This window comes from Ambystoma mexicanum, chromosome 5p, assembly GCF_040938575.1.
Source record: "Ambystoma mexicanum isolate Mex_15411 chromosome 5p, UKY_AmexF1_1, whole genome shotgun sequence".
Classification (NCBI taxonomy): Eukaryota; Metazoa; Chordata; class Amphibia; order Caudata; family Ambystomatidae; genus Ambystoma; species Ambystoma mexicanum.
Window position 1 is genome coordinate 482,701,749 of NC_090930.1, and position 12,618 is coordinate 482,714,366.

Consider the following 12,618-nt stretch of genomic DNA (forward strand, 5'->3'; position numbering starts at 1 on the left):
CGGGATGGAGGAGAAGAGAAAAGTCTTGAGTTGTTTGTGGAACTTGAGGTGAACCGGTTCAATACAGAGCGCGAGAGAGAGAAAGCGAGAGAAAGCGAGAGAAAGCGAGAGAGAGCAAGAGAGAGCAAGAGAGAGCGAGAGAGCGAGAGAGCGAGAGAGCCTGTTCCAGAGGAGGGAGTCAGAGGAGGAGATGAAAGATCTGCTCCCAGCTCTCTGCTTGGAGAAACGTTTGTCCAGCATAGAGTTGGAGCAAGAAGATCGAAGGGATCTGGAAGGAGAGTATTTAGGAAAGCTGCAGGTAGCGTGGTCCCAGGCCTCAGACAGCCTTATGGATTATGCAAAGGGGTTTTAATTTGATCCTTGCAGCAACTGGGAGCCAGTGTACAGATTTTAGAGCTGGAGAGATCCGGTCCCTGGGCTTGAGGCTAAGGATAGTCTTGCAGCCCTATTCTGGATTAGTTGACGAGGGCGGAGGGAAGAAAGAGGCAGGTTGAAGAAGAGGCTGTTGCAGTAATTCAGCCTAGAGGAGGACCAGAGCTCTAGAGACACTGAGCTTCTGAGGGAAGGTGAGGAAAGGGAGAATACATCTAAGGAGGTGGAGTTGAAGTGGGCCTTCTTGGCGGTTACCAGACATTTGGTCGAAAAAAATTGGTCGACCAGACAAATGGTCGAACCAATTTGGTCGAAAACCAAATGGTCGATTTTTTTTTTTTATTATTTTCACCCCTTTTTTTTATTTTTTGGGAGGGGTCCCCCCCAACCCCCTTTTTTTCTCTAAAAACCCCTTTTTTTTAAAAACGAAAACCCGAAAAATAAATATATAAATAAAAAAAAAATTCGACCAAATTGCGTCGACCAAATGTCATTCGACCAGTTTTCAGTCGACCAAATGACTGGACACCCTTCTTGGCAAGGTCCAAGATGTGAGGAATGAAGGAGAGAGAGGGGTCGAAGATGACACCGAGATGTCTGGCTTCAGTGGAAGGAGACGGAAGAGAGCACAGAGGGTGGCCAGAGTATGAGGCGCGGGAAATCGGGGAACAGGTGTCCCGATAGGAAGAATCTCTGTCTTACAGGCATTAAGACAGAGATTGTTGGAGGTGCACCAGGACTGGATAGCAGACAGTAAGTCAGGGATGATAGAGAAGGAGGAGGAGGAGGAGAGTTTGAAGAAGAGTGGCGTGTCCTCTGCAAAGCACTGGAACTGAGGGGAGAAGGCAGAGATCAAGTGAGCAAGAGGAGCAAGGTAGATGTTGAAAAGCCAAGGCGAGAGGATAGAGGCTTGGGGAATACTGCAAGTAGAGAGAGTGATGGTGGAGGAGAAAGGACCCGTAGCACCTGTGAGCGGCGGTCAGTGAAGAAGAAGAAGGCGGTCAGCCAATCCAGTGCCCGGTCTGAGATACCCAGGGTATCTTGGAGTTGCTTTGTAAGGATAGAGTGGCTTACCATGTTAAAGGCAGAAGAGAGGTCAAGGAGAATGAGAACAGCAGGAGAATTAGAGTCAAGATTTGTGAGCAATTCTTCACAGATGTTCAGGACAGCAGTTTCTGTGCCTGGATGCTCGGAATCCAGATTGATGGTCATGTAGACAACGAACGAGCTCAGTGTGTTGGGTCAGTTGGGGGAAGACCAACTTTTCTTGGAGTTTCCCAAGGAAGGGAAAAGTAGAAAAAGGGAGGTAGTTGGCCGGACATGAGCGGTCGGCAGAAGGCTTTTGTTTTAGAAGAGGGAACACAAGGGAGTGCTTGAGATAGGAGGGGAAAGTACCTGAGGCGAAGGAATGGTTGCAGAAGTCAGCAAGTGCAGAGATGTTGTCCTTAATGGTTTCAGAAGAACAGGGAGGAAACTGTTTGGAAGAGACCGAGCGGACAACTCTAGTGACCTCAAGCGTTGTGATGGGTGAGAAGGAGGAGAGATTAGGTGGGGGTGGGAGAGCAGCCAGGGGGACAGAGAGGAGGGGAGGAGGGAGAAGAAGAGAGAGGTGTCAGAATGTCCTGAGTTTTAGAGGTGAAGTGGGTGGCCAGAGCAGTGCAGAGTGTCTGGGCGGGATGAAGCGAGATAGAGACTGCCAGAGGATTGGCTAGTTCCTTGCAGATTCTGAAGCGTTCAGCCATGTTGTTAGTAGCTCCAGAGATACGGGCCTGCATGTAGACCCTCTTTTTGGAGCGGATGGAGAGCAGGTGGCAGGCCAGTTAGTCAGAGGATGAGCCCGAGCTCTGCCACTTGCGTTTCAGAGCAGCTAGATCAGTGTTGTACCAATTGTTACGCTTGGAGGCAGGTTTCAGGCAGATCATCATGACTGTGTCAAGAGTGTTAGTAATAGCAAGATGAAGATTGTCGAGGGCAGATTCAGTGGGAGAGTCAATAGGGGAATATAAGGGGGGGGTGAAGGTGGAGGCAAACGCAGCAACTGACACTCATCGGACGGATGACTTTGAAGCAAGCTAGCAGTGCAGGGGGAGGCACGGTCAGACGGCCGTGAGGTCCGAAGTAGGTAGAGACGAGGGAGTAGTTGGACCAGGAGAGAGGGATAGAGAGAGTTGGAGAGCGGGAGATCAGCGTGGATGAAGGTATCAAGAGTTTGTCCGGCAGAGTGGGAATGGCCGGAAGGGAGAATAATGAGGGAGTGAGAGGTACAATGATCACAGAAGAGTGTGGAGGCAGGGACAGTGGAGTTGAGGTGGATGTTAAAGTTTATAGGTAGAAGTCAGAAGAGAGCTGGTAAAGTCAGCCCATTCCGAGAGGAAGAGAGAGACAGGTCCAAGAGGCCTGCAGATAGTGGCAATGGTGAGAGAGAGAGAGAGAGAGAGAGAGAGAGAGAGAGAGAGAGAGAGAGAGAGTGGGAGAGACACCAAGCTTGCAGACAAGGATTTCAAAGGAGGAGTAAAACTGGGTGGGTATGAGAGAGGTAGGGACCCACTCAGGGAAGATCAGGGCTACTCCACCACCAGATCGGTTGGGTCGAGGCTTAAAGAGGATCTTGTAGCCATCAGGGAGGAGGGAGTCAAAAGCAGTGACTAGAGCTGGCACTAAATCACGTCTCGGTGAGAGTGAGGACGTGGAGATCAGTCTTCAAGGAGGAGGCAGATGTCAGAAGAATGTTTGACAGCAGATCGAGCATTCAGAGGGGCTAAGTGAAGATGGTCGCCACCTTTGAAGGTTTTTCCGAGGAGGGGTACAGTGGGGGTGGTAAACCTGTCGGAGGAGAGGGAGGTGCAGAGAGAATGTAAGGAGGAGTTGCAGAAGTAGGAAGGAAGTTAATGAGGGCCGGCAGGTGCCAGTTGAAAAGGAGAAGATTGGGTTGAGAGCCCTGAGCCATGACAGTGCCATTTTAATAGACATTAATGATGCATGTAGAGGATGAGAAGCAAGCCAAGAGTGCTTCCCATCTAGTGCCACCATTAATGGGTGAGGAGGAAAAAGGAGAGAGAGTAGACATATTGACTCCTCACCTGATGTCTGGAGAGGGGACAGAGAAGCATGGGCATAATTTTAGGGGTGACGGGGGTGTTTGTACCCCCCAACTTTCATGGCACACCATTTTGTCCCCATTCATTTGAATGGGGCACCTTTTCTTCAGAAGTCATGTCCCTCCCCCCTGACATTTTCAGCAAAGTTTCTCCACTGCAGAGAAGAGGATATCAGTGATAGTATGTCTGGAAGTAACGCTGACATAGATGTCTGCGATAGGTAGGCCAGGATTAGAGGCCAAGAGGTCTTTTTTGTGCTTTTTTTCTTCCACACTACCTGAGAGAGGAAGGATAGGTGATAGAGTAACAGAGTAGATGGGAGAAATGGCGAGTGCCATGGTGGTGGAGGAAAGAGGGATAGAAGGAGAGGCTGCACAAGGCACGACACAAACTCACCAGGCGGCCTAGCAGCCGAGTTAGACAGGTGGATGCACAGATGTAAGACACACACCTAAATTCAAACTTCCTCAAAAAGCACAATACAGCATAAAATGAAAGATGGACAGATGTATAGGCAGACGTCGATACAAGTTTAGAAGAGGCACTAACAAGCAGTGAAAAACAACAAGCAGTGAGTCAGTTTAAGGCAGGTGCACATAGTAGGTGCTCAACAGGATCAATTAGCAAATATGTTAGAAGAAAGGGGGGTAAGAGTCAGCAGCAACCAGGCAGAGGGTGATGTCCAGATCCGGAGTGCTTACCGGTGCAGAGTAGAAACAGACAGCTTTTGGTTACCAAATGCAAGTACCGAAAGCTTGGTCTTTGGGCAACGTGGGCTGGGGGCATGTTACTGGTGCGGTGGGATAGAGAGGTTCCTACCAGTTCCAGACAGGGCAAGACAGGGGCGGGTAGTGCAGGTTCATCTTTGCAGGATATGGCGGCGGCCATGTTTGGACAATTAATGCCCCAAGAAGCTACCAGCCCTCGGGCGATGCGGGGCTTCTCAGAAAATATTATCCTGCGTTGGATCACAAATTAAAACACTGTCGATGCATGTGGTAGCCCAGCTGCAAATGTTCTGGCAATCAGATCGAATGTGCTCTGGATGATATGTAAAAGCAATAAGCACATCAATAAATGATGCTCAAGGCGTGTATTGCCTTCTAGTTCTGAAGTTGCTGCCTTGGTCATTTGCCTCGTGGAACAAGAGAGAGATGCTTACGACCATCAGCAGTACAGGCAGGGTGGGAGAATAGCAGAAAGGCAGTCAGGAATGAGCGAGGAAGAGGAGCAGGCAGAGGAGGGTAGCTTGAAGGAGAGGTGTTTGTCATCTGCATAACACTGGAGGTTAGGAGAGAAGGTGGAGATCAAATGGGCTAGAGAGGGGCCAGGTAGATATTGAAGAGCCAGGGCTAGAGGATAGAGCCCCGAGGGACTCCACAGGTGGAGAGCGAGATGGTGGAGAGAAAAGGGCCCAGTTGAACATGGGAAGGTCGGTCTGAGAGGAAGGAGGTTAACCAATCCAGAGCAAGTCCGGTGATGCCAAGGGTGTCAGAGTCGATTTATCAGATTGGCATGATTGACCGTATCAAAGGCAGAAGAGAGGTCAAGGAGGATGGGAACGGAGGGAGAGTTGGATTCGAGATTAGTGAGCAAGTCTTTACAGGGGGTCAGGAGAGCAGTTTTCATGCCTCTGGCAACTCTCAAGCCAGACTGGTGGTCGTGGAGGCAACCAACACATTCAGTCTGGTGGATAAGCTGGGAGATGGCCAGCTTCTCCAAGAGTTTGGCCAGGAAGGGGGTAATGGAGATGGGGCGGTAGTCAGCCGGACAAGAAGAGTCGGCAGAAGGCTTTTTTAGGAGAGGGTGCACAAAGGAGTACTTGAGGAGTTAGGGGATGGATCCAGTGACAAAGGAGTGATGCAGAAATCGGCCAAGGCTGGAACAAGGGAGACAATGTTGTTCTGGGGGAGCAGGAGAGCCCCTGTTTGGATGAGATTTTCATAGAGCAGACTTGTTTAGAAACCTCATTAGGTGATATGGGAGGATATGCTCGAAGCCTGCCACTTCTGCTCAGCTGCTCTTCACTTGCGTTTCAGAGTGGCCAGGTTGGAGTCATACCAGGAGTTGCACTTGGAGGCAGGTTTCATGTGGAACCTCATGGCAGGGGCAAGGATGTCCAGAGTGTTGGAAATGGAGAGTTGAAGGTTAATGAGGGCTGTGTCAGGGTGAGAGTCAGTGGCAGGGCGGGGGGGGGGTGAAGGTGGTGGCAAAAGTGACAACCGACACTCACTTCATCAGTTGAATGATGGAGAAGGAGGCTGGCAGTGCGGGTGGAGGCTTAGCCAGGGGCCCAAGGAGGTCATGGTGAGAGGACAGGAGAGCATGAACAGATCAGGAGAGAGGAGTAGTGAGCAGGTTGGAGATGGGGAAGTCTGAGGATATGAGAGCATACAAGGTGTGTCTGGCAGAGTGTGTTGGACCAGAGGGAAGAATGGAGAGGGAAAGAGTCACAGAGGTTGCAGAAGTGCCCAGAGGCCACATTAGGGGAGACAAGGTGAATATTTACGTCTCTGAGGAGAAGAAGCTTGGAGGCGGTGGTCAGGAGAGAAGAGGTGAGGTCAGCCCATTCAGAGAGGAGGAAGAGGAGGAGGAGGAGGAGGAGGGGGGGACCTGGCCAGGGGGCCTATAGATGGTGGCCAGAGTAAGAGAGAGGCCAGGGCAGACATCAAGCCTGCAGACGAGCCATTCGAAAGAGGAGTAGGCCTGAGTGGGTATGATGGTAGCGGGGACCCACTCAGGGAAGATAGTGCCACTCAGCCCCCGGGCCGGGATGAGCCTAGGTTTAGAGTGAATCATGTAATCCTCAGGGAGGAGAGTGCCGAAACTTGTGACAGGGCTGGCACTGAACCATGTCTCAGTGAGAACAAGGACATCTAGATCAAGATCCTCAAGGAGGTGGCAGATGTCAGAGGAGTATTTGACAGCAGACCGAGAGTTGAGGGTAGCTAAGTTTCCACGTTTGAAGGTCTTCCGAGGAGGGGTACAAGAGTGTGGTACACCCGGCAGAGGTGGCAGAGGAGCCAGAGGGATAACAGAAGGAGGAGTGGCAGGAGAGGGGAGGAAGTTGATGAGACGGGAGACACCTATGAAGAAGGAGGTTGGGCTGAGAGTCCTGGGCCATGAAAGTGTGAGTTAAGTAGACATTAATGATGACCCTAGAGAACATGAAGGATGGCAAGAGTACCTACCAGCGGGTGCCACCATTAATGCATGAGGAAGACAAAGGGGAGAGCACAGAGACCATGTGGGGAATCCAAAAGTCTGGAGAAGGAACGACAAAGGATGTTTGTAACAGTCTGCCTGGAAGAAGCAATGACATAGGTGTCAGAGATGGGGAGGCCTGGGTTGTAGACCAGGAGGTCCTTTTTGAGCTTTTTCCTTCCAAACTTCGAGGGATAGGATAGGTAATAGAATAGGAATTAGAGAAGATGGGGGGATGGAGAGCACCATTGAGGAGAAAGCGGACAGATGGAAGGAGGGAGGGGACTGCAGAACACGACCCAAATACACAGCAATGCAACGATCAACGAAGTGTAGAAGAGGCCTAGGATACAACATACAGCAGAAAAACAATTGCAAAACAAGCAGATTTGAATTTCCCAGAGAAGAGGGAAAAGCATAAAATTAAACAGAGCCAGCAGTTGTAAAAACAGGCAGTTTTGAATTTCCCATAGAAGAGGGAAAAGGCTAACTTTAAGCAGCAGCAATAGCAAAAAGCACACAGATACGAACTATGCCAAACTCAGTAACAAATACAGCCAATATAGGGAAGGTGAGAGGCAATTGCAGAGGTCAGGCAGAAGAGTCCTAGGATATTAGGGTAGGCCTAGTACCACAATACACGACAAGTCACGAACACAATGGAGGCCAGTAAAGTATTGTCCATTGGCAGAAAGTCAACAAAGATATGGCCGAAAAGTATGCAGGAGCGATGATAGGCATTCAAGGTGCCGAAAGGTGTAGTTCCTGGCGAGCACACTAGGGAGCACAGGAGCGTGGGACAGGAAACGGAATGCTGTGAAAGACGCCAAAGACAGGGAGAGTTGGCGGCAATGTCCCAGACCCAGCTGCAGCACAGAGGGCATGAGAGGCATCATCAGGGTGTGGAGGGTGCACTTTGCAGGGGAAACAGGCAGCAACGAGCGGAGGCCTGTTCAACGCTCACAAGTGAATATCGAGTGGCTGAGGAGGGACTTACCTGCTGAACACGGCATGCAGGGAATAGGCGGAGGAGGAGAGTGACTATTTATGCCAGGCTAGTCGCTTGAAACGTCTAATTTTTAACACTTACTGTATGCAAATTCCAACATCTGATTGATCACTCTAGGTTCATACTCATTTATTCCCATATCTTTCAAAATCTGGGCCATGACCTGTAAAGGAATGAAATAGAAAAGGATATAAGTGGAGCCAACTCCATGTCAAGCAGAAAGCAAGGGCTGAAATCTAAACTAACGTTCATGTACTGCAAAGTAAATCCTTACTAAAGGTTTCAAACTGTTTGAACAAAGTCATACACGTAGTATTGGGAGGGTAGCTCAGGGGCAACGTGCTCGCCTTGGAAGCAAGACGAAGCGGAGCAACAAAGGTTCAATCCCCGGGTCTGCGCTTAGAAACCTCTGGGTATTATGCGCTTAATAAATACCCCATTATAATTATTCCAGCAGGTCAAATGCGACATTAATTCATTTTTTAAAGAGCATTTAGAATAGATGAGCAGCAGTCTAACATAGCAGTGTTTCCAGAATGCAGAGGACTGGCTTCTTGTTTACACCCAGAAAAATCACTATATTGCACTCTACCAGATAGTCCCTAGGTGGGTGAGGAGCATTAATGGCATCTAAACACAAATTAGCTAAGTCAGTAGATTCTGCATTTGCATAGCAGTGCACCTCTGCCAGATTCAGAGGAGTTTCCCTGGTCACATGACCAGCTCTCAACTCCTCCATATTTTACCACCAAATAGTGGCTACTTAAGGGCTTGTTCCCCTCCCCCTCATCACTTATCCCTTGGGGAGCCCCCACACACACCAAAACCCACACACCAACACCCACACACACGACCCCTAGCAACGGATGACAACAAATCTGTAAAATGGTGCATGCCACCACAAACAGATTTCTTTTTGGACACGTTGCTGCCACCCAGAGGCCAGCCATGCAGTGTGTAACATTTGAAATGTACTGCAAAGCAAATGTTAAATACAAGTTTCAAACATCCCCTGCAAACGGTACCCGTTCCAAATATCTACTTGGCTATGCAAGTGGGCGAGTAGACTTTTCGAACCCTGGATGAGTGTAAAATGTAAAAGGTTAGCTGCATGAATTGACACAAATAAAAAGGCGCAGAAAACAGTTTGGCCAGCTGTCTTCCACAGTTAATATATAATTCAATCATAATCATAGCAAAACAAGCTCTGGAGGCTTACTACAGTGCATGTTATTGCAGTAGGTCTGTAGATGTACAGACTGAATGGAACTATTAATCACTACTTTGTGTAAACATCTAATTAGCTTTGTGCATTCATTATGTAAGAGGAAAGACAGTAAGAGTCTAAACAGATTGGATAGCGAAGCAGGTAGAGAACTGGCCAAACTAGGTGGAATATTGTAGTTTACGGCCGTCTCACTTTCGGGCAGCTGGTATAAAGCAACAGGGTGATAAGATAGAATGTGAAGAAGTATGGGACAGCTCATGGGTAGAGCACCAGTTGCACAGCCCTATGCACCCAGCAGGTCACAGAACTAGGTTTGCCATCTAAAGCATTTGGCTATATGGTCATGTACATTTTCAAAAGTGTTCACTAGTCAATATGATGCATCTTCCCAACAAAATTTAGTATTGTTGACACTGAGATTTAGATAAGCTAACCTAAGGTTTGCTGAAAGCATTACAGTAGCAATACTGTAATTATGCATTATGTAACAGCTTACATTTTTAGGAAGGGAATTGCATGACTGTCTTTTAAAACATTTTAAAATGTACTTCTGGTTTGCAATTATTTGAAAAAGAAAAGAACATCTTGCTTAGCACTTCCACACAGACCTTTGGCACTTAAGAGTGGAGGAAATGGTTACTGCTGCATTCTCTACCTGCATTAGCCCCTTTGAACTTGTACAGAGAAAAAGAGGGTAGGGAGTGAGGCCCGCGGGAAAGAGATGAATGCAGGGTGAGTTGTGTTTTCATTTAACAGGGTAACTTAAATAGCTGGTTTTGCTACAAAAGTTTTAATTTGATTTGCAAACCTACAGCATTGCACAGCAAATTGCTATGCGACACTACTATATGGCTTCTAATCAGAAACCATCCGTTCTTTGCTCTATCCTGCTCCAAGGAAGATATGGTATGAATAGTAGACACAGACTCAACGGATACAAGTTTTGAAAACCTTTATTTGGTATTTTGGTTGGGTTGGTAGAATTCCTAACTGGCCCTAACTCTAGAATGTGAGTAATCTTGACCATTAAATAAATAACAACAAAGTCGAAGTCAGTCTAGTCAAAATAAAAAAAGACTATACTAAAAAAAACTAACCTTGCCCTCCTTCTCAAAATGACAAATGTGTTAAGGGAATACAAAAGGAAAATAGTGTCTCAAAACTTTTCCACGTTCAGCACCACGGGGTCTAGAGATTTTCCTAAAACGTATAGGTGGATGGCACAGTTCTTTCAGTCTTGCACACTTTAGCTTACTTGTTGAATGTAACAGTTCATGCTTGAGCTTCAAGCTTCTGGTAGTTCAATCACTTCCTTTGGCTTTGTCCGCCTTGTCACATATATACAGTTCCACTTTGGATCTTTACTTTCTCACAATCCAACACATGCTTCCCTCAGCCGGGCTTGAGCCAGTCTTTCACCTTTCCCTTTATCACACAGTTCTGCACAGGCTTTCCTCTGACGGGCTCAAGCCCGTCTTTTGCTTTGTGGGGGTTCCCTTCCCCACGTTTTGTCTCGGGTGACTTTTCACTGTCGCAGACTTTCGAAAGCAAGGACTTTACATAGACATCAGCATGATCACTTTGACCTCTCTCATTAATTTTACAATCCACAATCTTCCTCCTCTTACAACACCAATGCCTCTTGGTACTTGTAGGTTCTTATTCTTGTTGGTTTGACTTCTTTACCTTTTCCCAAATCCTCTCCGTGCTGGCTGTACTTTCACTGCTGCTGCTGGAACCGAAGTGCCAGGGAGAGGAACACCAAACGGAGTGCATAACTTTTAAGATGGACCCGAGCTGCTGGAAGATAACCCAGACTCCCAGTAAGCAGGACTGACCAAGCCTGAGCCATTGCAACAGAGTGCTGGACCCGAGATGCGAAGAAAGTCCAGAGTGGTATCCGTGAGACCGCAGTGGTGCTATTTGCTGAAATGCGAGGAGTTGAAACCGCGAAGTGCCGCTGAATAGAAGTTTGTCCTTTTCTGTTGATGACCACCCCGTTGTGTTGCAGGAGTCCCCAGACGTCCTCCCACTTGTCCCCACGACTGAGGCACAGGAACAAAAGGATCTGCAGAGCCACACAGGAACAGAAGCTAGCTGGAACCATTTCTTCCAACCAAAGGTACTGTACAGTCTAAGAGAACTTACCTCTTGTTGTTGTGGCCTTACTTGATCTCAGTCGAGACTCGTCTCAGTTACTTCTGTAGAGTTACTTGCATCTTCTACCTCTCACAAGCCTCCCAGCTTGTGGCCCTACATGGATACTACTTTTTCTACAAAGACTTCTAAAACATTGTGGAAGACTTTTACTTACCTTCAAGAAGTGCTTCAGCTCGCCTAGACCCTACATTGGCTGGCATGGCTCCCTGAATAACCCTTTTTTCCTCTGACATTTTGTTTAACCTTTCCTTCCAGGAAGGGGTTAATCTGCTTTGCATTGGGGGTTCAAAAGTACTTACCTGCTTCAGAATAATTGTATGATCTCTTGTGTTACTCTATAAACTTTTTCTTTGACATTAAGAGTGTGTATTTTGGAGTGTATTTGTGTGTTACTGATATATTGCCCCTTCTGAAGAAGGCTTCTTCAAACTGACTGTTAAATAAATTAATAATTGTTTAATCAAGAAACCTTGAGTTTAAGAGTTTATTTGTATACTTGTCACTGTGAATCTCTGTGCAACTCCCCTACTGCTCACATTACCCCTCTTGAAATAAGCCTGGCTGCTCAGCCACACTACCAGCCTGTGTAGTACAGACTTATACCAAAGGTTGGGTTCCTATTGCCAGGAGGTCGTGATTGTTGTAGGGATACCTGTATTTACTAATTGCATTGTATAGGTCTACACCTCACATTACCCCGTGAGAACCCCTTAAGTGCCAGTGATGAATATGCTTGTCCTTTTTGCATAGCCTTGCAGAATAGCCTGGCACTTAAGGGGTTAGGATCAGCCTGGCTGCTCAGTCACTCTACCAACTTGAGTAGTAAAGGCCTATATTAAAAAGGTGGGTTACCTAATACCAAGAGATAAGTCTTGTAAATTCCCACACAAGTTGGACTCTACAAATTCTTACCCAACATACATGCTGTGCTAGTAGCAATGTGATTGAGGTGGCTGAATGGGTGTCTCTCGTTGGGATTGTGAGGAAGGCTGATGGGAAGTTAATGATGTGTGGAGATCTTTGAACAACATTTGGGTTTATCGCCAACCGCTCCCCAAAGTACAGGAGATAGCTCTTTTGCATGGCACAAGGTATTTTTCAACCATCGACTTGTCGAGAGCGTACTGAGTGGCACCCAGATTCGAGACATTTAATATAATTTGTTATGCCTTTTTGGTGCATAAAGGTTGTGGAGGATGCTGTTTGTGGTTCTGGCGTCGGCGGCAGCTGTGCACCAGAGGGGAGGAGGGGTGGAAGTGGCATCCAAAGGGAAGAGCAGTCAAAGAAAAGGGCAATTCCTGTTTGGACCAGGAGGATCCAGGGCCCGAACCCCTGCTAAATCAGCAGGTAAGCATGCACCAACATGAGTTTACATACTCTGTCCCCACAGGTCATCCCCACCCTATCTGGTCCCCCCGTGTTGTTCCCTTGCCCCCCCTTCCCACACACAGGAGTCTGTCCGGCTACATTCTGGTTTCACCATCACCGTCTTGTGGCCAATGCTGGATTTTACTTTTATGTACTTCATTGATTCACGGTGCATTACC

The 12,618-nt window shown here is 47.7% G+C and overlaps 1 protein-coding gene across 5 annotated transcripts in view; it reads right to left on the minus strand.

Moving 5' to 3' along the window:
- TAF9B (TATA-box binding protein associated factor 9b) overlaps positions 1–12,618 on the minus strand; it is a 226,161-nt gene that overhangs the window by 168,225 nt on the left and 45,318 nt on the right. For all 5 annotated transcript variants that reach the window (XM_069612890.1, XM_069612891.1, XM_069612888.1 and 2 more), the window contains exon 3: positions 7,765–7,846. In XM_069612890.1, the coding sequence (XP_069468991.1) occupies positions 7,765–7,846 (82 nt within the window). The remainder of the gene's footprint in view (positions 1–7,764; positions 7,847–12,618) is intronic.